This window comes from Myotis nattereri, assembly GCF_964212035.1.
Source record: "Myotis nattereri genome assembly, chromosome: 1".
NCBI lineage: Eukaryota > Metazoa > Chordata > Mammalia > Chiroptera > Vespertilionidae > Myotis > Myotis nattereri.
In genome coordinates this window covers 152,389,702-152,415,203 of record NC_138075.1, presented here as the reverse complement: position 1 = coordinate 152,415,203, position 25,502 = coordinate 152,389,702, and the positions used below count along the sequence as shown (strand labels likewise).

The window sequence follows — 25,502 nt, the reverse complement described above, 5'->3', positions numbered from 1 at the left end:
CCGGGCACAGGCCTCGGCACGGGGACCACCAGTGCAGGGGGTGTGGGGTGCTGGCCCTGGCAGGGTGCTCACTGCCCAGCACGGACGCAAGCAGGAGGCAGCAAAGCAGGGCCGAAGTGGCGTTGGGGTTAGTGGCGGGTGAACAGCTGGCCTTTCTAGGCATCTCCACGGGGAGGCAAACCAATTAGGGCCTGGCCAGTCTGGGGACTTTCCGCAGGGAGTGGGGCAAGGCCCTGCCCATTAGGACTCTGCAAATGACCCCCATCAGTGAGGTGGCCACCACGTGGCCATGTCCTGTCCTCTGCCCTGTGCAGGGGGACCGCCCCCGCATGGCCCTTTGCAGTGCTTACACAAGCAGCATGGAGGAGCCCGAACCCCAGGCCGCTCTGGGACCCCAAGGAGAAAGTGTTTGGCTCTGATGTCGAAAAAGCCAGGTGTTCTTGGGGACATGCAGAGATTTGGATCACCTGCCTCCAGTGTTGGACAAAGCAGTTCATTACTACGTAGGTCCACTGTCCACCATCCCCGCGTCCACGGAGCTCCAACACAGCCAGCGTTTGGTGGACATGTGTGGGCCAACAGCCCCTTGTATGGTCGCTATGTATCCCCCTCGTGCGGCCAGTGTGCACAGCAGGAACGCCACGTGGGAGGCAGGCCGGGACCCTGCTGTCCCATGGTTCTCTGAAACGAGTCACCTGTGGCCTGGGAGTGAGTGGATGGTGGGCCTGCGGGGGTTTAGTCCAGGGAGCCAAGAGGAAGGTGAGGGGGTCACTCACCTGCCTGACAGCTGCTCTGTCATCACCTCCGCGCCCCCCTCCCCTCCCTGTGTTGCCTCAGGGTCCGAGGGGAGACACGTGACAATGGCATGAAGTGACCCCGACACTGGAGCTGTCTACTCCGAGAAAAGAAACGGGATGGATTTATAGGGAAACAAGCCTGGATCTCTTCCCTCACAATTCCGGCTGTCAGCAGGGCTGTGTCTGCGGCTGCCTCCGCGGCCTGAGGGGCTGCACGGAGCTCAGCACACGGCACTGTGTTCTGGCTGAACAGTGTCTGGCTCTGGGGTGGACAGCACCCATTGGAAAGCCCGAAGCCACAGCTCTGGCCCGGACACCTGGCCCCTTTCTGACGGGTAAGTGCACTGAGAGCAGGTTCCCGCGACACACCTGTGAGCTAAGTGCTGGCAAGAGAGAATGGCTGTGAGGACGATGACTCAATATGCAGAGACACAGCAGCTGATAACCCGAGGCCCTCTGGGTTTCTCACCTTGAGCACCTATGGCATTCTGGGCCTGAGTCCAAACCTCCTGAGGAGGACTCAACCTCATTTTGGCTTTAACAAAACAGAACTCTGGAAGAAACAGCAGTTTCTACACACTGTGCCCATACCTTGGTCCGTACAGCCCCAGGGTACCCTGAGCGGGCCCACCAGGCGGGCATCCTGACTTCCCATCATCCCAGATCACCAACCAGAACCAGAACCGTGGCACCACCGAGACCACCTGGCTCACCTGGCAAAGGCGGCCTGGCCCGTCATCAAGGCAGGGGATCAAGCCTACAACCTAGATATGTGCCCGTGATTGGAATTGACACCGGGACCCTTCAGTCCACGGACTGACACTATCCTCTGAGCCAAACCGGCTACGGCTGGTTCCACATTTTCAACAACATACATGTAAGTATTACTTCCTCATAATCTGGGGGCAGGGGGGGATTCTTTGTAGCAGAGGAGCCTGGAATTACAAAGCCGGAGAGTCCTGTGTGGGTGCCTAAAGTGGGTATCAGATACCACAAGGAACAGAGGCCAGCCTTGGCAGGACCGGCAGAGACGCTGGTCAAACCCCGCCCATCCCACCCCCCAACCCCCCCCCCCACACCCCACCACCCCCGACCACCAGGGTTCTGATTAGGTAACAGTTAGGAAAAATTAATTCCAGTTGCTTCAACTACAAGCTCAGCATAATCAGATTCAAAATCCAACAAAGGCAGGGAAAAGAGCGCTACAAGCAAAGGTGGAGTTCACGTGGGGACAGACAGGACCTTGCGTTCACAGCTGGGAGATCTGCGAGGAGAGGACTAGTCGGAGCAGGGGAAGCAGCAGGGAGTCACAGGCAGCAGGAGCAGGGCCAGCAAGCAGTTGGGGGCGCACACAGCGCGGGCCTCCAGCACGGGGACAGGCGACACAGGGCGGGGCTTTTTAGTAAAAAGATCGCAGAAAGTTTAGGAAGCTCTCAGACAAGCAGTAAGCATTACTTACCAGAGAATTTTATTTTAAAAGCATTTCTTTTTATTTACCAGCACTAGGAACAAAACGGATGCCATGGGTTTAAGGGGGGAAAAATCGTAGAAAATCGTTCACAAGACCTAGGTCTCAGAAGGAAAACTAAACTTCAGAATTTACTGAAAACATGTAGGCACTGAATTTTTTTTTTAAAAAAAGCTTTCTATGTTAGATGCTGATCTGCAAACTCACATGGGATTTCCCAAGTGTGACTTGCAAATACAATAATAAGGATACATTTCTATGTTATTGCCATTTAACAAAACAAAACAACAAAAACAAAAAACAAAACAAAACCTTAAATAGCACCAATATTCTACAGATGTAACTTAACATCCCCAATCTCCGATGCGAAGAATGATGCTGACAGGCTCAGGTAAAAGAATAATGAACGCCAAAGGGAGGTTCAGGTCAGTGAATAAAATTACAAAATATTTCGCTCAGGTTCTGTCCTCAAACATCAAAGCAGGGCCATCGGACCCCGGCTCATCACAGATAGGTGACAGCGGCTGAAAGTAAATGGGGCTCAGCCAAAAACCCCCACAAAACTAATTTGAATGATCGTCCAAATTACAAAGCACTGCAGCCGAGTGCCAGAGCTGCCATGCTGTCCCGCAGGGACACGGTGCTGGCGCAGCCCAGGGAAAGACGTGGTACACATCTTTGGGAGCTGGATCAGAGAGGGTCAGATTTTTAAAAAATACTTTTCTGGAAACAAACCAACGCCCCCGACCTGGCTCGCGTCTCTAGTGCACTGGTAGATAAAAATGGGCCAGGCGACCTCGGTCAGCGCCCTCGGAGAGGGCCCGCGGCACCGGCTTTGCTGCCACACAGACTTACGTCAGTGATGGTGTTCAGAGCGGTGTCGGCACCAATGCTGAAATCAGACCCCGGCACGTTGTTGGACACGGTGGCGGGAACCATGACCATGGGGACACAGAACTCCTCGTGCTTGCCCCGGGCGGCTGACAGTTCCAGCAGCCCCAGGTAGCCCTGTGAGACAAGAGCGCACAGTTGGGGGGCGGGCAGAAGTGGGGCACCGCGAGGACCACTAGGAAGTCAACGTGGAAACACATGAAGGTCACAACAGGGACAAGCAGCTCTTTAAGCACCAAGGGGCCCAGGGGATGTCGTCATGTAGACGTAAGACCAAGTCTCTCATTGGCAAGTGTCTTGGTAATTAAGACTCTTGCATTTTCTTGAACGGAAACCATAAGTTTATCATGGAACTGATCTTGGTTGAATAGAAAAAAAAAAAATGCCGACTGGCATGGCTCAGTGGTTGAACATCGACCTGTGAACCAGGAGGTCACCATTTAATTCCTGGTCAGGGCACATGCCCAAGTGGGGTGTGCAGGAGGCAGCCGATCAATGATTCTCTCTTATCATATCTCCCTTCCTCTCTGAAATAAATGAAAATCTATTTTTTAAAAAGGAAAAAAAATTAAGGCCTACAGTCCAATATGGGATAAAACAAATGAGCTGGCCACATAACCCCCTTCCTCTCTGGATGGCCATGGACTGCAGCCTCGGGGGAGACTCATTCCTGTCGACCTGGAAAGCACCAGAACTCACAGGACAGACGGGCCCCTCCCAGAGTCAGGGTCGCCTCCCGCTGGGTGAGTCCCACCACCTGCTATGCGCTGCCTCACAGTTGTCCAGTGGCAGTTGGGCCTGGGCGCTATGACCCTGTTTGGTGGGGAGCTTGGTGGAGCTGGCACGGGCCACCACTCAAGCCTAGGGGTGGAAGAGCCAACCGGGAACGGAGCCGGTGACGTACCTCAAACCCCCCGATGATGAGCAGCGCGTTGATGCTGTGGGTGCGCATCTGTGCAGCAATGTCTTCCAAGTACTTCCCGGGGAGGATCCTGAAAACAGATCAGGAGAGATGAGGCCAGACAGGCTCACAGAGTGGACCAAGCACCACCAGCACCCTGAGGGCCACCTGCCCTGGCTCCGGGTGGCACTGGGAGGCACCTGCAGTGGGAGCTGGCTCCCTCCTCCCTGTGGCTGGGGGGCAACCGCGTGGGGGAGCAACCCATGGCGGGGTGGCCAGGGAGCAAGTCCCTAGGGAGTGTATTTTCAAAAGAAAACAGGGAGAAGCTTCCCAGCTGTCCAGGAGCTTCACCTCAAAAGAATTCTGCAGCCTCATGAGAAAAAAACAACCCTAATAACTTGCAAATATTCACAACAAATATCATTTAAAGGGAAACTTCCAGTTTTATACTTTGTCCAACTTCATCTCCTTTAAAGTTACACCCACTCATATTTGCGCTCCCGTTTATCACCTGTTTCACACACAGCCAGGTCAGACAAATGACAGACTCTTCCCAAGAGCCCCCCAACACGGGCCCAGCCGTTCCGATTTGCAGCCTGGAGGACACCGTGCCTGCTGTTGGCAGACTAAGAAGAAGCTGCATGGCAAACACATCCAGGCCTGGGCAGTCAGGGCACCCAGCAGGCACGCGTCACGGCAAGGGTCCTCCCAGTGTCTAAGATAAAGCTCTCGAAGCATCGTCAGGAGGGGCTGCCAGCTCACCCAGAGCTTTGCCAGGACGGCACATAAAGCAAACGGTGCCTGGTTAAAATGCATATGCTACCAGCAGCTATGGTGAGGAACGGAGGCTTACTGATTCAGAAACAGGTTGGGACTGGCCTCCAGTGTGGGTGCCACTCAGCTCGGTGCCCAGGCCCTAAGCCACTGTCCACCTGCTCTGACCGTGGTCTACACACGGTCCCTGCAGCTCAGTGATGTCCCTCATCCTCATCACCTCCACTGAGGTGGGTTCCTGCCGGCCTCGGCTTCCTCTCCCTGGGCCCAGGAGAGACTTGGGAGCACAGGGTCTCTTCTCCAGGGTGGGTCTCAGCCCCCGCCCTAACCGCTGGGGCCTCCTGGGCGGGGCCAGGCTGCGGAGCCTTCCCAGCACGGGCCCCAGCTCCTCCTCCAGAATGGGGCCCTTTCTTCCTCCGAAAGGCAGGTCCGACTCAAGGAGGGAAATTACCGTTTTGTCCCAAGAATGGAGCCGCCTTGTCCGGTCCAGCCTCCAACATCCGACCAGCCGATTTCTTTGATCTAAGATGCAAACAGGGAATGAGATGGCTCAAGTGAGAAAGGAAGGGGATACAAGTTTTACAAACAGCTCAGAGGTCGGCACCTCCGGGCGAGCTGCCTGTCTGTAGGCGTCCATCGTGCTGCCGAGGGAGTCACACAGAGCCACCGGCGCTGGCAGCCCTCCTGCCCCCGGGACATCCCCGCAGCTTCATTTCCATCAGTAGAATAGATGACACTTTAGTCGGCCAAATTCTACCACTGGGAATTAAAGGAAAAATGAACAGCATTGTGTTTTTTTTAATTGACATAAATTTTAAAATCTTATTTAATGAAAAATTTTTAAAAACCGGAAGGATAGATGATGCCAGCTGGGTGTGTGCCCCCTCCCTCCCTCCGCACGCCCATCTCCTGGGCTAGGTCTCTCCTCTCTCCTCTCAACAGCAAAACCCTTTCCCTTCACACCCTCTCCATGCCATTACTTTAAGCACCACCTGTATTCCGGTGTCCCCAACACGCATCTTTAGCCCGAGCCTCTTAAAGACCTGGACCAGGACCTCTGTCTGCTCACTGGCCGCCTCCCAGGGATGCCCACCAGACACACACTGAACATCTCAGCGCCTCTTACATTTCCTCCCGTCCATCGGCTGCAACTCAGGCGAGAAACAGGCCCATTCTCACCTCCTTTTTTCACCCCTGTGCATATTTAGGGACCAAATTCTACTGGCTCTGCCTTCGAAATGCACCCAAGACCCTAGAAGACGTCTCATGGACACCACTGTGGCCGGACTGGACCACGCCCCCCACACCTCCTGCCTGGGTGACAGTGGAAGCCTCGCAACTAGTCTCCCGCTTCCCACTTCTGCCCCACAGTCTGTACGTGCCAGGCCCCTGCTCAAAACCCGTCTTCTCAGGATAAAAGCCAAACTCTTTACAATTCCTACGAAGGACCTGGCCCGTCTCCTCCCCACCTCACCCCAACCTGCTCTCCTGCGGCATCCCACGAGCCCCTCCCACCTCTGAGCCCCTCAGGCCTTTGCACTGTCCTGCCTGCCTGGGACAGCACCTGCTCAGCCCTTCATCTGAGACCCCTCCCAGCTGCAGACATGCCCACCCCTGCCCCAGGGCTCACCCAGCCCCTCCGTGTGGCCCCTCTAGCACTTCCTCACCTGCTCTACACTTACACAGTCTATTTTCACTTACCTTCACCTCCCTCCCTAAGATGAAAGCTCCACGGAAGCAGTGGTTTTGTCTGCTTTCTTCACAGACTTAATTCCACAGCATGAGAACTCAGTAAACAGTCGCCAAGTGACCAGGTGAACTAACCCTGTGGACAGGACGCACCGAGCTGAGAGTGCAACCGCGGTCAAGTTACTGTCTCTGTCCAGTTTTCTCACAAGGAAAATGGGGACAATATCTCAGATTTACTGTGAGACCTACACGGGCGAGCACATGTCAGTCTCACAGGAGTAGTAAGACCCTTCCTTAGGATGGGACCCTAGAGCAGAAGTTCTCCTTAAAGAGCAGGTACTGTGCCCTGGCTGCTGTGGCTCAGTTGGTTGAGTGCCATCCTGTGCACCGAAAGGTTGTGGGTTTGACCCCTGGTCAGGACAGGTGCGGGAGGCAGCTGACTGATGTTTCTCTCTCTCTCCCTCTCTCTCTAAAGTCAATAAAATCATATTTAAAAACACACACACAGTTGCTGTGTTCCTGGTGGGGCCTGAGGTCCCCCACTTGCCCATGACTTTCCCATCAAAGACATCCCTCCACTGGGCACCTCCAGAGGGACCCACCTGGCCTTTGGCAAAGCCCTCGAAGCCATCGTAGATGGCAAACATCTTGTGTCCTTCTGAGATGCCAACCCGCACAGCTGAGCGCACGGCCGCGTTCATCCCGGCAGCCGGTGCGCCCACGTTGATGACGGCCACGTTGAAGCCACTCTGTAAGACAGGGGGCACGCGGCACCTGTCACAGCTGTGTCACTGCTCCATGCACCCCTGGGAGGGGGCCCTGCCAAGCATCAGGTGCCAGGAGTGACCGGCCAAGTGCAGGGAGGTGGCAGGGGACCCGGGTCAGCAGGAACCATCAGGAACACCCCTGGGAGCTGACAGGCAGCCATCACCCACCTTGGTGATCTGGGAGTCTGGCTTCTTGATAGCGAGCTGCTTGTAGATATTGAGGTTGCCCTCAAAGCTCCTAGAAGAGAATGACTCTGTTGAAACAAATTTAGAAGGTGCAGGGAAGTAGGGCGCAGAGAACAGTGGTGCAGGGAGCAGGCAGTCTGCAAATGCTGTCCTGTCCCTTGGGGGTACCTGGGTCCTGCTGCCCTGGGGGGGGAGGGGGTCGGGGGACACGGTATGTGGGGCATATACATCGTGTAACCGGGCTAAGGGACAAAGGCGCCCAGTGCTTCTCAGGTTTCTTTGCCAACACTCTACCCACTTGCTACTTCCTATCTTAATATAATTACATTCGATGACCCCCTGCCCAAAATAAACAAAGAAAGAAACCTTCCCCTGCTAACTATTCGCCCAGGCAGGCCCTCAACCTGGGTGAATAGCAATGGCGCCTGCTCGCCATCTTCATCCTGCCTTCTCACAGTGGGACCGGACAAGCACACCTCGCGGGGCCTTCTGAGTGGATAACTTCCCAGGCCTAAGGAAGGGCCAGGCCAACAGCACACGTTCCAGGACAGAGTCCCCCTCAGAGTCACCTTCCTCGGAGCTGCACGGCATTGCTGAATCTCCTCTCATCCATCGCCTTCTGGACGCCCTGGGTCTTGAAAGAGATGAAAGAGGAAGAGAGCAGGGTCAGGACTCGGTGCAGCCTGTTGCCCAGCTCGGTGCCTCCACCTCGTTCCCCTCACGTCCCGCCTCTGCGGGCCAGCAGCCTGGGGCGGATCCACAGTGGGCCCAGCTGGCCTGGCACCGCCCGGCTGTGAGGGAGACACCAGGGCCACTAGCTCAGGCCACGTCATTGAGGAGGATGAGGGGGCGCCGCCGGCCAACCCAGGCAGAGGTCCTGAGATCTTCGGGATTTCGGTCTATGAGAGCAGAGGCAGAAGGAAATACATCTCTCGCACAAGGTCCTGACAAATTCGCAGGTGGATTCTGGGAAGGAGAAAGTCAACAGGACCTGGGAGCTGGGGACCCGGATGGGGTCTCCGCAGGCAAAGGGAAAGGCGTACAGATGACACACCCAAGTAGGACTTTCAACCCGAGGATCTCGGGTAAGTTATTTATTTGGTTTCCCCATCTGTACAATAAGGAGAACAGCCCCTACCTCTAGTGTCATCTGTGGCTATAAAACATGCCAGATTTGCCCTGGCTGCTGTGGCTCAGTTGGAGCCTCCTCCCATACACCAAAATGTGTGGGTTCGGTCCCCAGGCAGGTCATGTGCGGAGGCAATGGATTGGATCCATATTTCTCTCTCACACTGATGTTTCTCTCTTTCTCTGAAAATCAATTTAAAAAATCATTTTATAAAACACACCAGGCTCTTAAGAAAACACCTGGCACACAGCAGGTGCCAATGAAGGGCTCACTGTGGCTTTAGTGAGCCATCTGGCTAGTTTACCGTAATGTAGGGTCATTTGGAGGACAAGCCAGATTGTACCTACATGTTTATCTCTGAAGGGACAGGCGCATTATCTCACTCTCTCACAGACATGCACGCAAATACATGTACACACACACAAACATCCCCACATACAAACACACATGCACATACACTCATGAACACATATGAACACACTCACATGCAAACATGTCCGGGCACACATGCTTAAGACAAAAATACATATGTATGCACACACAGAGGCACACATGCAAACACATATAGACATACATATGCTTAAACAAAAAATACCTTTGGACACATACATACATAACAAACAGACACGCAGCTTAATTCCCTCCCACAAGCCCCGTGACTGCGTTCCATAATCACCCCTCTGTATGCTATCAAACGCATGTAGTTCAGAGCTGCTGGGAAAGACTAGGTAGGACCACAGTCATGAACAGACTTTGAGAAATGAAAGATAAGAACAGTTTCTGATGCACCTCACTGCCACCTCCCCTCGTGGACTCGGGTGGGGAATTACAGCCTGGCCCTGGAGGAATGCCCCCTGAATTAGCCAGGCCAGGGTCACCCCACAAACTCGCCGTCCTTGGGAACAGGATGGAAGGAGCAGCCGAAATCTGAGGGGCTAAGGAGGCCCTGGGCAGTCCCGCCCCCCCCCCCCCCCCCCGCCAGATTCCTCCCAGCCACTCTCAAGGACCCTCCCAGCACAATCTTCCTGATAGTTTAACCTCCCGTAAAAATGAGCGCAGAATTGAGACAAGCAACCAGTCTGGGTGATACGGAGCCGGCTGCCACGCCCACAGGGCAGCGCCACACGTCCTGGTGAAGGCCACTAACTCCCCTGCGCTTGGCAGCCACAGACCAGGAACAAGGCCTGTTGTGCCTGCACGCCCCTTCCCCAGCTCACCATCTGCACGCACTCCATCAGGGGCAGGCGCACAGCCTGGTTCCCGTTCAGCGACACCACGCAGGCCGGGGTCTCTGGCGTGGCCTGCAGGAGGGCGACCACGGCCTCCACCCCCATGCGGCTGGCCTGCAAGGGACATTCATGAGAGTCAGAGAAGGCCCACCACCCGCCGAGGCAGCGTTCTCACTGGAGACCCCTCGATGCTCCAGGCAGGGGCATCCATGCGCCCCTGTGCCCTGTGGTTCAGACAGCCCCACTGTGTCCTAAACACCGCCTCAGCTGCCTTTCTGTTCTCTGGGACTGAGTACAGTTAGGTACCCAAGTCCTTCCTGCTTAACCCACTTCCAACGGAGACATTTAGTCTCCACTCAGAACTGGTGGGGAGAGGATGGGAGGGGAGGGGAGAGGAGGGGAGGGGAGGGGAGGGAAGGGGAGGGGAGGGGAGAGGAGGGGAGGGGAGAGGAGAGTCTGTGGTGTAAAGAACAGTGAAGATTAACAACCCAGGACCTGGACTCTGGGCTCTGCTGTCCCTGGTTCTTTTTCTAGAAACCTGCATGTGAATGCCACCTCCCACAGCCTGGGTTTGGTCCTGGAGTCCCTGTCACCCTCCACTGTCCATGTGGGTGGGATCTCCTAGCTTCTGGGTGACTGGGGCCTGGGAACTGTTCTGGTCTGAGTCTCCCAATGACAACAAGGCCTGGAGGGTCTTGGAGACAGGCCGCTCCATGCTGCTGGCAGACGCTTTTGCCAGATGGTGCTAGGGAGCAGCTATTCGTCTCTGGTGCTCCCAGAAATGCCCCTTTCCTTGGGAACTGGCCGGACAGCTTCCACCCTCACTTACCAAAATCCTGTCAAAGGCCGAGGGCGTCCCGCCTCTCTGCACGTGTCCGAGGATGGTCACGCGGGTGTCGTATCCCAGCTGCTTCACCACCAGCTGCGGGAAATATCTCCATCAGGGGACACAGAACAGGTGCGGGCAGATGGGCTCCCACTAGAAGACGGGCCGGAGCTAGGAAGTAATTTTCTGTTCTTTCTTCAGATCTACTGGAGACATGTTCTAATTCCTAAAGTTTGGTTCTTGAAGGAATGCTTAGGCTAATGGCTAACTGAAAATGCTTTTACATAATGCTTTAATTTTTTAAATAGAATTTTTATTTCTCCTACCTTGCAAATAAACATAAATAACATGATTTTTTTTTAAAAAAAAATGAAATTTCTACAGCTTGTGATGAAAGCATGATTAATACTTTGTAGAAATGTCAACATTTCCTGAATCGCCCGACATTTGCAGTGTCTTTGAAAAGCATGACCCAGTAAGTGAAGGTGTCCTCTCAGGCCGGACCCCTGTGCACACAGCTGAGAGGCAGGGACAGGCCACTACCCGCTGGGCCTCACGCACTCCTCTGTAAACATAACGGGGTTGGGCTCGCTCCGTGAGTTTCATGGTTCAGTCTCTAGTTCAATTAAGTGGGAAAGCAAAGGCTTTGCTCTCACTTTCCAGATGACTTCCTGCGATAGCAGGCAGTTAGACAGGCATGAGCAGAGCAGGAATGACAAGCCAGGTAAGGAAGGTCACCCAGGGCTGCCTAGCAGCAGGCAGCTGTGGGATGGGACTCGCCCCCAGGGCAACCTTTCCTCCCCTAGCATAGGGTCGCTGGACTGGTCCTAGAGCCCCTTAGAGGAGGAACAAGGGGGCGGGAGAAGAGGCTCATGGGACGTCCTGATAAGCCCTTGCACAGCCACTCCTAAAGCACTAAGCCTCAGGACAACCACCCGCATCAACTAATCTGAGGAACAAAGCCTTGGGTCTGCTGACCACAGAGACAGAGTTTGGGTCAAGCCAGAGATGACATCTGGGCCTCAGTTGCGCTTCAGCTCCAGGGCCGGGAAAGCAGCACGGCCTGAACACCTTTTCCCCACTCCCTTCTTCCTCAGCTTGTGCGACTTCTTTGCCTGTTTTCTCCTAAGCTCCAAGGCCTTTCTTTTGCCTCTGTAACTTGTTTCCTGAGCCCACACAGCCCAGCAGGCTCACCTCTTCTACTGCTGTGACTTTCTAAATAAACTCTTGCTTATATTTGAGTCTTGGCTCTAAATTCTTTCTTTCTTTCAAGTTTTTCTTTAATTTTTAAAATTATTATAGATGTCTTTTTTTTCCCATTGACCCCCTCCGGCTTCCCTGCACACCACCCCCAAGCCTTCACCACACAATTGTCTGTGTCCATGGATTATGAATATATGCATTTAAATTCCCTGGTCAATCTCTCCCACTCCCACCCCCACCCCAGCCTTCCCTCTGAGATTTGACAGGCTGTTCTATGCTTCCATGTCTCTGGATCTATTTTGTCCATTAGATCCCACACATGAGTGAGAACATGTCATACTTGTCTTTCTCTGTCTGAATTCTTTCTTAGCCAAAACTCAAAGACCAAAGTCTAACATCGGGGGCCATTCACCATAGACACTAGGAAATGTTGGCTGATATCTTTCACAGCCAACTCTCAGTATTTTAAGATTTAGGTGCATAGCTGGCACAGGAATAGAGAAGGCAAAACTGAGAAACCAAGTTGACAATATCCTTTGCCCTGATGGGCAGCTTCAACCAGAGCCCGTCTGTCCCCCTGGGATGTCCAGAACGTGCCCAGTTGTCCCCATAACCGGGGAGCCCGGCCGATCCCGTCACAGGTCACAGGCCTGACGAGCCAGCACCCAAGGCGGGGCCCTGTGGCAGCAGCACTGCAGTGTCGGCCCCTCTGCAGACAGGGAGAGGCGGTGACTCCTGTCCACCATCCGGCTTTCTCTAAGAACACGCTCAGCAGATGCTCCCAAGGAGAGAAGGGGACAGACAGGGTGCGCTGCTGGGAACTGACCCTCCTGGCTCTCCGAGCGGCTGGGCCCAGAGCAGGACCCTCCATGCCCACCTCTCTCCTGGGCGAGCTCTGGCCCCTGGGGGATAGTCCCAGCAGTATCCAGCAGCACTGGCTCTGCAGAAGCCGGAGCTGTGTGAGCTCATGCCACTAAAGCTCTGAGTCATTATGAAAATAGTTTTTACTGTCAGAAAAAACAAAAAACGTTTCAGAATAATAATGCATCGTGCCAGACCCCCTGCCAGCGTGCCAGCATCTCCCATTTGCAGGCAGGCAGGCGGAGGAGGAGCGGTGCGGAGACGGACACACTCACCTCCCTGATTTGCTCCGAGGTAATCGGTTTGTTTTGGGTGTCGATTGCTCCTTCGGACACAATGATGATATTCAGCCTTTTCTTCCGGGCCCGGTTCTAAGGAAACAGACATTAAAACCCTCTAATGACTAAATGCTCTTAACAAAACCAGGGCCAGTATATTGAACTGGACAAAAGGTAGAAATGGTCAGCTAATGTCGCACGCTCCATTCACTAAGGACACGGGGAGGGGAGAAGAGGTGCTCTGGGTGAGTAGGTGCAGGAGGGGGCAGGGGGTTGAGATTTAGTGATGCCACCAGAGCTTCTGGCACCCAGGCGCCCCAGGCTGGAGGCTTTGCTGGTTGACCTTTGACTGCGCTCCCCAGACAGGATGCCCACAATGTCCCGTGCAGTGGTGATGACACAGGTATCCTCTGCGGCACACAGACGCACCCGTCCAGGCGGGCCACCCTCCTCTCCTGCAGCCAGCCGTGTAGCACCAGCTGGTTGGCGGAAAGTACCACCACGTGCACAGGCCAGGCCCAGAAATGATGAGCTCATTTGTCGCTTTCTTGCTAGTGTTGGAACGTTGAACACTCCCTGCAGTCGCGGCTAAGAGCTCCAACCTCATACAGGGGCCCGGCTTTTCCAAGCCAAGGTGCAGCGTGCCTGGCAGCTCCTCCCAGGGCTTTAGGTCAGCAAAGTTTATTTGGTATTTTCTGTGAATTCCTGTCTTTGAATCTGCCACCCTGAAGGTGCCAGCGACGTTGCTGCACGTGTCCCAGTGCGGGCAGTGCTGATGTGCCTGCTGTACACAACTGCACCGAGCCTGTGCCATCGGCTCACATTCGTTACCTGGAGACCAGCGGTAAGGGTTGCAAAAACAGCGTGGGAAACTCCCCACACTGGGGTTTCTGCCCTGAAAGCTGGTGTTTTACGTGAGACCTCACGTGCCTCATAGAGGGAGATGTGCCTTACAGGAGTGATCTATAGTGTCGGCTTCAGAGCGGTGTGCCAACCTCACCCCAAGCCCCGCACAGAGGGGACACCAGCTGAGACATGCGTCGTAGCCCAGGCCAGTGTGGAGGGACATTCAGATCAGAGTGAGAACACAGGTCTTCCTACCGATCGGTGGAGATCAAACAGGAAACAGGTGTCCCCCCCAAAGCCGGTACCTTTCAGTAGCTGCAACCTCACAGCACCTCCTCCGTGAGAGCTAACCGGTGCTTTGCATGGAAAACGGAACGGTTGTCGCTTTTCTCTACCGCCTCACTCTGCAGCCCTGGGACGCAGACCCTTGCGGACAGCCACTACCTGCCGCTGCCCTGCACCCAGCTTCGCTTCACCCTAGAATCCGACCGTTCCCACCTGTCTAAACCCTCCCAAACGGAAAACCCTAAAGACGCTCACAGGCACGGCCAGTGCCCGGAAGCAGAGAGTGAGTTACCTCTGACAGCTTGATGCACATCGTCTCCTGCCAGCCCTCTTCCGGCGGGGATTCCGGGAGAAACACCCAGTCCGCCCCACAGGCCAAGGCGCTCACCAAGGCGAGGTACCTGCATGGAAATAACCAGGATGCAGTCAGGCTGCCACTGGGCACCCAGAGCTTGGGGGCCGCAGGGCAGACAGAGCGTCGAGCCTGCGCGGGAGGCGCTGGCCCTGGGGAACCCCTCCCGGGGCATTGGCACGGGGTGCAGGGCTCTCCAGGGGTGTGAGGTCCTTCCACCCGGATCATGTCTGCACATACGTACCCGCAGTGTCGCCCCATAACCTCGAGAACGAAGGTCCTCTGGTGGCTGGAAAAGAGAAAGGACACGTGCACTCACCACGGCTGGGAAGAGCTGGGACACAGGGAGACAAGTGCGGTCAGCCACGCACACAGCAAGGCTGCTCTGTAGCCTTGGCAGGCGCCCCAGCTTCCAAAACAGGACCCGTTTTCTACAGACGCAAAAGCTACTGCAAGAGTCTTTCAAACTTTTGTGAGTAAAGGGGCTCGGGCAGCCCCTTTCCAGTTCCACATTTTACAGCTTCATCCACACCTGGGTGTGTGAGGCTAGAAAAGGAACATGGGGGACGGGATGCCTCCCCACGTCTCTAACAAGGGCTGTGGCGACATGCACCCACACCTTTGCTTCCCGCGATTCCTGCCTGAGAACACGGCAGGACTTAAGACAATGATGATTTTTGTCTTCCAAATTCTCTCCAATGAACATACTTTTCTTCTATAATCGGGGAGGGAGGGAAGTAACGTCATAGAACTGAAAATAAAAAGTGAACCTGAACAATTTTCTCGCACCATTTCTAACACTCAAGTGACAAGAGCTGCACCAGAACACCCTCTGTGCACCCTCCTAGGGCCAGTACGAGGGCCCGGCTGCGTGCCCGGTGCCACCTGCCCACCCACCGGCACCTCTGTCTACCTCTGGGCTGTCGTCATGATGGCATCGACGACTTCGATGATGCGGTGCAGAGCCGAGTCAGTGCCGATGGTCATGTCTGTCCCGCAGAAGTCGTTGTCGATGGAGCCCACCATGCCCACGATGTTGAGGTGCCCGTACTTCTGCACATCCTCCTTGCTGATCTTGCCTGCAAGGACACAGCCACACGCTCCATCACTGGGAGACAGGTCGGCCAGGGGGACAGAAACCCACGACTCGAAATGCGTTGTCTATCTATTGGTTTGTTTGTTTTTTTTAAACTCTCCATGACCTAGTCCTATACCCTCATGGAAATCCATGCCAGACAACAGGGAGGCGCGGACAAGCTGGGAGCTGTTGTGGGTGAGAGCGTGGGGCTGCTAAACTCGAAGGGAGGGGTCGCACGCTGCAGTCAGTGTGTAAACTGACTTCTGCCTGGGAATGCCAGGGAGAACAGCATGGCTCTTTATAAGGAAATATCACAATCACAGAATTAAGTGGTTAAGGATATTATATAACCATTACATTGATTTCTTAGAGGCCCCTGGGGAACTAGCCCACCAGTTGGTCGTGTCTACTTCGCGCTCCGACACGGTGAGCAGATGTGCCGACACCCAGAGTGGTCCAAACTGGGGCAGCTGAAGCAGGGACCTGGGCAGCTATTCCTCTTCTGTATCACCCTCAGCCTGCGTCCGCCCAAGTGCAGTGGACAGGAGGTGCGGGGAGGCCCCTGCTACTGGCAACTGGTGTGGCTACCACCTCCAGCAACAAGACTCCCTGCTCATATTCTGTATTAAGTTGCAATTATGTAACAACACTGTTACCACGGTACAGGGAAATAAGTTATGGTTATTATTTGAGGTCCAATTTGAATTCTGAGGCGGTGACTAAGGTCTGACACCACCAACACCTCTGGGACAGTCAGACAGGCAGCAGGTATGAGGCAAAGCTCTCTGCAGGCCAGGGAGGACGGACAGGCAGCAAACCCCGGAGAGCAGCGCAGCAACTCACCGTCTCGGGCCAGCTCCTCCAGCAGCATGCTCCACTCCCCCCGGAAGATGTTGGCCCCGGTGAGGCTGCCGTCCCCGCCGATTACACACAGGTTGGTGATGCCCAGCTGCACCAGGTTGTGGGCAGCTTTCAGGCGGCCTTCCCGGGTACGGAAGGCTTTGCACCGGGCACTGCCAATAATGGTCCCGCCCTGAAAAAGAAATGAAATCCCAGTTAATTTAATCTGTCTCCTAACAACTGCGCAGAAAGCTGGGCAGATCGGCACATGGGAGTGCTGATGCAGAACGGGGCTTCCCACAGGCGGTCTGCTGTGAGAGTTTGTCGTTCCTCCATTTTTAGCTCCTTCTGGAATTCAATGGATAGAGACATTGGCGCCATGCCCAGGGGGAGCCAAGTAGGGTCTGGAAACAAGGAGCAATGTCAGCTAAACATGCAGATAAGAGTTTGCAAGGTGATGACAGCCATCCGGAGGCTGTGCAGTCAGGCAGCCAGACCCTGAGCTCCCCCAACACCCGGAGCCTAAGGCAGCCCAGCGCTGCCATCAGCCTCAGTCAGAGAGCGCTGAGTCGGAGGCCCAGGCCCCAGGCTCCCCTCCATTACTCAGAGTTCACCATACACACAAGCAAAAGAGCAACCTGTGCACCAAAGAGAGTTATTTCCAACCACATCTCCAGCCTCAACCCTTCTTAAAGGCTAAATATTAAAACACACGCACACACACGCACACACACACACACACAAACACTGAAGCTGGGCCATCCCATTTCCAGAAAGATCAGTTGTGAGCTTTCCCACTTGGGGCTTCATAAATGAAGAATTCCTAGCTGCAGTTAGAAAAATGCAGGGCTCCCTGACATGTATCCGGGAAGCACATATAAAACTGGGATTTGCATGCAAACCTTCAAGTGCACCTTCACTTCACAGAGCTCCCTCATCAGCAGTGGTCCTGCGTAACTGTCAGTGTGACGGGCCGGCGTTATGACTTGGCACAGCACAGGGCGCCTGGGTGGCAGGTGCAGGGCACAGAGCAAAGGTAAGGGGCTTTTCTGAATTTTGATCTGACCAAGAGCAATTAGAGGGTCATGTGATTTCTAACAACTGGAAGTTAAGTCAGCAGCTGATAGACGGTGTGGAGATAATACAGCCAGGGCCACAGGGATGAAACCAGGATTGGCTGAGATGCAGAGAAGGAGCCAGCGTGCGCTCACACACACACACCCCACAGCCACCCCATATCTCTTGTCTTCTGCACAATCACAACAGGAGAAAGGAAATGCTCCCTGCACACACAGCTCTCTGTCTGGAATTCAAACAACACTGTCCTGATTTTTTGCAAATATCACTCTACCTAAGTGTTGATGGGTTCCAAACATTCCTTCTGTCTCTTTCCAGGAGAAATAGGTAAAGGTGTATGTGCAGACTTATGGCTCTGTGATGGGTACTAAAACGTACATCCTGCTATCATATCCCAAACATGATGTCAGCTGACGGTGCACAATGTGCTGAGTTGATCTGTGCATGTACTGTGAAATGATTACCACAACAAGATTGGTGTAGACATCTATCAGTCTGCATAACTGCCTTTCTTTTTTGTGGTGAGAACTTGTAAGATTCACTCTCTTAGCAACTTTCAAGTGTCTAACACATCATTGTGAACTTGTTTAAAGTATGTGACATGATGATTTAATATATGTACACACTGTGAAATAACTACCACAATCAAATAAATTAACACACCCCTCACCTCATATAGTAACCTTTTGTGTGTATGCTGTAAGAACACTTAAGATCTATTGTCTTAACAAATTTCAAGTATACAATACAGAATTATTCACTACTAGAGGCCCAGTGCATGAAATTTGTGCACTCGGGGGGCGGGGAGGGGGGTGGCCCTCAGCCTGGCCTGCACCCTCTCACAGTCCGTGAGCCCTTGGGGGATGTCTGACTGATGGCTTAGACCCGCTCCCCAGTTGAACATCCTTAGCACTGCTGTGGAGGTGGGAGAGGTTTCCACCACCACTGCTGCACTCACCAGCCGTGACCACCAGGGGGCCGCTCCTGCATTGAACATCTGCCCCCTGGTGATCAGTGTGTGTCATAGCAACTGGTCATTCTGCCTTTCAGTCTATTTGCATATTAGCCTTTTATTATATAGGACAGTCACCATGCTGTACTGATATGCCAGCACATATTCATCTTATAATGTATTCATCTACCCTTTGGCCATAATCTTACCATATCCCTGTGCCCCAACCCCTGACAAACACCAATTTATTCTTTGCTTCTGTGAGTTTAGATTCTACATATCAATGAGTATTTGTCCTTCTCTGTCTCACTGATTTAACATAATGCCCTCAAGATCCATCCACTGTGTCCCATATTGCAGGAGTTCCTTCTGTTATATGACTAATAATATTCATATATTTTCCCATAATTTTTTTATCCATTCACCCATTTTATCCATGCACTAGCAACTTCACAGGCAGTATATGCATTTTATTCCTTCTATTATAAAAGGCCCAGCTGGTGTAGCTCAGTGGTTGAGCACTGACCTATGAACCAAGAGGTCACAGTTTAATTCCCAGTCAGGGCACATGCCTGGGTTGCGGGCTCAATCCCCATTGGGGGGTAGGCAGGAGGCAGCCAATCAATGATTTCTTCTCATCATTGGTGTCTCTATCTCTCTCTCTCCCTCTTCCTTCCTCTCTGAAATTAATAAAAATAAATTTTTAAAAGAGTACTCAACAGGAGCCACAGATGAATACATATGCTACAAAGGTAAACCCACAGTAGTGCTTCATGAGTTTATTCTCGCCACGTGGGCTCTCCATTCCTCAGCTGTGTGGGGCCTTTGCTAAGCTACACAGTGTTCTGGAAATGTACTAGGTATAATTAAGTATAAGCATAAAATAGCTGGGCAGGCGCCTTTTACATTAAAAGTAAGCAGCTGTTTCTTTGCCTGAAGTGGTGATGACCTCATGTTTGGGCACACCAAAGAAATCTACTCCATCTGGAGCAGGCCAGGGCAGGGCGCCGCCTGCCCTCTAAACTCATGGCCCACCCGGCCCACGTGGCTCAGAGGCTGAGCACTGACCTATGAGCCAGGAGGTCGTGGTTCGATTCATGGTCAGGGCACATGCCTGGGTTGCGAGCTTGATCCTCAGTGTGGGGCATGCAGGAGGCAGCTGATCAATGATTCTCTCTCATCACTGATATTTCTAACTTTCTTTCCCTCTCCCTTCCTCTCTGAAATCAATAAAAATTAAAAATAAATAAATAAACAAACCCAGGGCTCTCGGAGCCGCTGGCTGGGGTCTCTCCCAGGCTGTGATACCCTGATGTTGGGTTTTATCAAGAAAACCCAACAGGCACAGGTATTCACCACTAAACACACAGCACCAACAAATCAAAGCTGCCTCAACACGAATCTGGTGTACAAACCCCAAATCTGCTCCCAGTACCATGAGAAATGCTAGCTACCATGCATACATTTTTTATTGCAGGGATATTTCCTCCATTTGCATGATGGGAAGTGTTTTTACAAAATTTAAGTGACACATTAAGAGTGTCTTCTTTCCTGCCGCCAGGCAGCACGCTGATATGCTTTAAGTCTGAGAGGAGTATAAGGACCAAAGGCTCCAAACTCAGGGAGGGACTCACTTACAGAGAGAAGCAGACTATGGAACCCAGCACCTACCACTTGCAGGATGCTGGAGACGCTCTCCCAGTTCGCTTCCACGATGTTGTTGCCGCCATCCACCATGCCTTGGTAGCCCTGGGGGAGAGAATGAAACCTTTTAAAAATGGGGTCAATATTGTTGCAGTATTTAATTGATCCTAAACTACATGAAATGTGAATACCAGTAAAAATGAAGGTAAGTGCCTAGGAGCCCAGCATTTGCAGACCGTCCACACAAGTGTCACTCACTGTCATCAGTAGCGGGGAAGCCCCTTGAATTTAATCTCTAAGAGTAGGAATGTCGGTCCAGCCTCATCCAGGGCACCGTGGGGAATATGAGGTTTGCCTGTTGCCTAATGGTGTCTAAGAGATTGACAACCACCTAGGCTATTATTAGTATAGATGATATATTATATCCTATATAACATAAATATATTTTAATATGTAAATACACATGTGCACAGTCTAGTGTTTGAGTCACATATGCAACAAACAGGAGAGGGAAACCCAACATGAGATGACAAAGAACTAAGAGAAGTGGAGAGCAGATTTGCCTTAGAGCAGTGGTTCTCAACCTGTGGGTTGCGACCCCTTTGGGGGTCGAACGACCCTTTCACAGGGGTCGCCTAAGACCATCGGAAAACACATATATAATTACATATTGTTTTTTTTTATTAATCACTACGCTTTAATTATGTTCAATTTGTAACAATGAAATTGGGGGTCACCACAACATGAGGAACTGTATTAAAGGGTCGCGGCATTAGGAAGGTTGAGAACCACTGCCTTAGAGTGTCTCTGCAGGTTGCGGTCACTGAGGCCCTGGCCCCTGGCCCCTGCTTGCCCTGCTGTCCTCAGACCCCAGGACAGCTGGTTCAGACAGCCACAACCTCCCACTGTCTGCATGGGGAAGCCATGCAATTTATCCCAAGCACACCTCAGTCACTTTAAGGACCCCTTCCATCTCTCTGTTTCCATCTCCCTGCTGTGTAAGCCTCACAGCGTGCAGTTTTAGCCTATTCCATTTAAAGTATGGAGCCAGTGTGGCTGTCGCTGAGGACAGCGGGGTGATAAGCAAGAGAGTGACTGGATCCAGGCTCCCTCCGGGAGAGGAGCACTTATCAAAGCCACTATTTAAGCTGCTCCCTGGTGTGTGAGCGATCTCAGGGACAGAGGCTGCACCAGGCCCACAGCACCCCCAGCTCTAGGACCATAGGCAAAACCAAGCTCCCTCCTCCTCCTGAGTTATCCCCAAGGATCTTATTTCACAGGATTTTAACAATAGATAGGCAAATGAATAGATAGATACACAGATGGATAGATAAGTAGATAAATAGGTAGATAATAGATGGTTGATATGTGAATGATGAATAGATGATGGACAGATAGCCAGGTGACAGATATATGATGGATGAATAGATAATAAACAGATGACAGATGATGATCTATATATATACTATAAAAGCCTAAGCAACCGTCCAACTGCTCGACCGTCCAACCAGTAGCTATGATGCGCACTGACCACCAGGGGGCAGACGCTTAACACAGGAGCTGCTGAGCTGCAGTGACTTGGCAGCTGCAGTTCTTGGGTGACACACCCGGAACCAGAGAGGAGGGGGCCCTATTCTGGGGTGCGTCACCCAAGAACCCCCCTCTCACAATCCAGGACCCCTCGGGGGATGTCGGAGAGCCAGTTTTGGCCCGATCCCCACAGGCCAGGCCAAGGGACCCCACCGGTGCACAAATCTGTGCACCAGGCCTCTAGTAGGTAGATAATAGGTGAGATAGATGAGAAAGAGAGAGAGAAAGGGAGATTAGTTTTAGGGTTGTCATTTGACTTGTTTCTGGCACCCCTGCACTCCCAAACACAGTGCCTGTCACTGAGACACTGCACAGCATACCACTCTGAGGCTGGAGACCATTAGGGAGAGTCTGCACTTGAGGGCAGAGCTGAGATCTGGTCTCAGTGCTATGAAGCTCCAGAGGCAGGGAGGTGCATGTGAGCAGGCCTGTGGCCCGGGGCCAAGTTTCAGAGGCTCAGCCCTGTGCTGAAACAAGCCCTACAGAGAGAGATGATGTTATATCGTCCAAACCTGCATACTTCTGAGGAGAAAAAGCATTACCATTAGTTAGTCCAGAACAGCAGGCCTCAACCAGACCGTCCTGGGCAGAGCAGGAGGGAAAACCGACTGACTACACTGACCACAGGCTCTGACAGGGAAGAGAGTGGAGACCTCCCAGCCCACACCAATGGCCGCGGCAGCAGTTTCTGTGCGTTCATGCATTAGGTAACTAAACAGGTAAGGCAAGGGAGCCGTCCGGCTGCAGCATCGCCTACAGGGAAGACACAGATGTCGCTGACGGATTCACCTTCCAGATTATTCCTACAATACCCCGTCAGACACCACATAGAATCTGACCCTTTAGTAGGTGCCTTAATGCCTCAGAACGGAAATCCTGACTCAATCAAAACATGTAGAGATCCTTTGTTTCCAGAGTTGGAACATAGAAAGCAGTTTCACAAACCATAACACATATTTTGGAAAGTAAAATGTTCTCCAGACATAAGTGATTATTTCGTGTGGCAGGGACACATACGGTAAAGCAAGCGATGCAGAAGAAATAGGAGGATTTCGTGATGATTGCATTCCCAGCTCCCGCCTTCCTGCACACATGGGCCAAGTTATAGGGAATGACTCATTCTTCAAGTGGCAGAGAATTAAACTCACATAACATTTGAAAAATAGCCACCAACCTTGGTTTGGGGCAGCCTTTTAGGAGGGAGCTGTTACTAAGTGAGGAAGGACTGATTTTACACAAATGTGCCACCCTTTACACACCCAGGTTACGTCTCTCCTAGTGATCTCCTCAAGAGGCTGACTACTGGCTCCAATACTGCCAGAGCCTAAGGCATTTTCTAAAATTCTCCTGTGGAAGAACTGCCTTCAGAGCCAGTTCTATGACTCACATAAGAAAAACAAAACCATAAAAATTTTAAAGCCATGCTTAGATATTGAGCTAAAGTAACACTACCTTTCTTGTTGGTTCTCATTCACAGGATGAACCCAAGAGCCCCTTAGCCAGATGTAACACAGAATGGTTTACGTGGACTCATTTGACCACACTGTGTTCAATTTGACTTGTTTGTAGACGTCTGTCAAATCCACTCTAAAACCAGTAAGAGCTAGTCCATCTGTGGGTGGCATCTATATAATAAAAACCCAATGGTCGTGATGCCGTAACGACCAAAGACCGGCTGCATGCACATCAAAGGCACGTGCAGGTGGGCGGGGCCGAGTTGGGCTTCTAGTTCTCTTATAAGAGATCTGTGTGTGTGTTAAATTGAAGACCCAAGGGAAACTGCAGCCTTGTGCTACGCACAGTAGGCTTTTTCTTTCAGGATGCGTCTGTTCTAGGTGTCCCCGTCTCGTCACCTCTGTGGTGCTTTCTCCGGGTTGGATTCCCTGCACCCTTCAGGCAACAACTCACTGTTTACATGGCAAACACTCCAACCACCACAAGTATTTTCTAGATATTGTCCTCACCGGCATTCAGAGACTTCTCCAGGGGTTTTGCTGCTTCTGAGGAAACACATATTTTTGTTTCCTCTAAGGGTAAGGTTTCCCTGGTTTATTCCTTAGTAAATTGCAGCCTTTCACTTACAGAACTTGAGAGCAAGCAATTGGAGGGGTGGGCTCTGCACCACTCTCAAGTGGGAGATGCAGTAAATGCCACTGCGCACAACGAGGTGTGCCTGAAAACGAGGTGGCCAAGGTTCTCCAGGTCAATGATTTCCAAGTTTAGGGATTATGAGTTCACTTTGCCCACAGGAAACTCATGTGCAGAACCTCCAATCATGCATTTCCCCTCCCCCCATCCAGAGCCTGCGGACCCCACCAGGTTCTAAGGCACGAACACTCTGGTCCAGGGAACTACGCTCATTGATTTCATGAGTTCAGGGAAAATGTCTGTGTAGCCTTTGGATTTGTCCTTGGCAAGATTAATCAACTCAAAAATCTTCAAACATGTCAGAACACCACAGGTCATTGTACAGCCCAATCCCTGGGCTTGTGGAATCCCAGGAATAAACCGACATGACTTATTGATCCCCCCCGGCATTCCTGGATTGCTTGAAGCTACAGCTAACATGCACAATTCCAAGCAAGTCACAAACTGAAAGCCACAGCAGGACGGAGCCAGTCCCCAGCCTCTAGAGCAGAGAGAGCCTGTCACCTCACAGTCAAGCATTTAATCAGCCCATGGTGATAGCAGCGGGGGAGGTGGGCCAAGGCGGAGGCAGGGGGGATGGGGAGGAGGGGGGCAGGGAGATGACCACTCTGAGATTTGAACACTAAATGTTGGCAGTCACTCGATATAGTCTGAAGTCAAGAGCACCATGCTGATGGCGTGAGGACCACGTCACAGGCCCCTCAGGAAGCATCCAGCTGGGAGCTAGCACTGTCCTCATTATTGCTCACTGTTCCAGGTGTGCACCAGCCAAGGTTCCCGTGGAAAGGGAGGTAGTGCAGGGACCGAGGTCACCTGCCTTTCATGCATTAGAAACTCAACCAACCTTGGAATGTGCCTGTAGGGGAGGGGCGGAGCGGGAGGAGTTTAGCATAAACATCCGCCCCTCAGCTACCAGAGAGACAGTGAACTGGACATTGGAGCATCTCTGTGACTATATTTAGACAGACATTTCGTGGGTGAGTAGCTTTCCCTTTAAGGAAGTTAAAATGCAGAAACAGTAAGCCCTCCAGGAGATGAAATGTGCGATTCTGGTCACCTTGCTTGGTTGGCCTTCAGGGAATCATTGGGGGAGGTGGAGGTGGTGACAGGAGGGGTGAGAAAAGGATGCACAACCAGGTTGAGTCCCCAGACAACCCTGCATGCCGGGGGGGATGCAGGTTGAATCCCCAGACAACCCTGACATTCTAACCTGTTCTTGGTCCCTTCAGGGAACATAAGCACCCATCCCTGCCCACAGGGTCCAAGGCACAGGTGGAACCAGATCTCTACCCCCGTGGGGAGGGGTGGCCGACAGGTCTTCCTGCGCTGCCCTCCTTGGAAAAGGCGGAGGATTTTCGTGTTGCTGTTATTTTGTTTGGACACAACATAACATTTCTCACTTTAAAAACTGCGACCAAAGCCCTGGCCAGTGTGGCTAGGTTGGTTGGAGCATCATCCCGTATAGTATACTGAAAGGTCGTGGGTTTGGTTCTCGGTCAGGGAACATATCCAGATTGTGAGTGCATATGGGAGGCAGCCAATAGATATTTCTCTCTCACATGGATCTTTTTCTCTCTCCCTCTCACTTCCTCTCTCTCTAAAATCAATAAAAACATATTCTCAGGCGAGGATTAAAAATAAAAATAAAAACTGACAGCATGTGGCACATCATATCTCAGAAGAGAAATAAT

At 52.4% G+C, this 25,502-nt stretch overlaps 1 protein-coding gene across 2 annotated transcripts in view; it reads right to left on the bottom strand.

Annotated features, from left to right (window-relative positions):
• PFKP (phosphofructokinase, platelet) overlaps positions 1 to 25,502 on the bottom strand; it is a 61,917-nt gene that overhangs the window by 10,128 nt on the left and 26,287 nt on the right. For both annotated transcript variants that reach the window (XM_081095626.1, XM_081095627.1), the window contains 14 exons: positions 20,101 to 20,178; positions 16,404 to 16,593; positions 15,396 to 15,561; positions 14,727 to 14,771; positions 14,423 to 14,531; positions 12,997 to 13,092; positions 10,661 to 10,753; positions 9,820 to 9,945; positions 8,043 to 8,107; positions 7,456 to 7,525; positions 7,123 to 7,269; positions 5,283 to 5,353; positions 4,061 to 4,148; positions 3,121 to 3,273 (listed from right to left, as the gene is read on the bottom strand). In XM_081095626.1, coding sequence (XP_080951752.1) covers positions 3,121 to 3,273; positions 4,061 to 4,148; positions 5,283 to 5,353; positions 7,123 to 7,269; positions 7,456 to 7,525; positions 8,043 to 8,107; positions 9,820 to 9,945; positions 10,661 to 10,753; positions 12,997 to 13,092; positions 14,423 to 14,531; positions 14,727 to 14,771; positions 15,396 to 15,561; positions 16,404 to 16,593; positions 20,101 to 20,178 — 1,497 coding nt within the window. The remainder of the gene's footprint in view (positions 1 to 3,120; positions 3,274 to 4,060; positions 4,149 to 5,282; positions 5,354 to 7,122; positions 7,270 to 7,455; positions 7,526 to 8,042; positions 8,108 to 9,819; positions 9,946 to 10,660; positions 10,754 to 12,996; positions 13,093 to 14,422; positions 14,532 to 14,726; positions 14,772 to 15,395; positions 15,562 to 16,403; positions 16,594 to 20,100; positions 20,179 to 25,502) is intronic.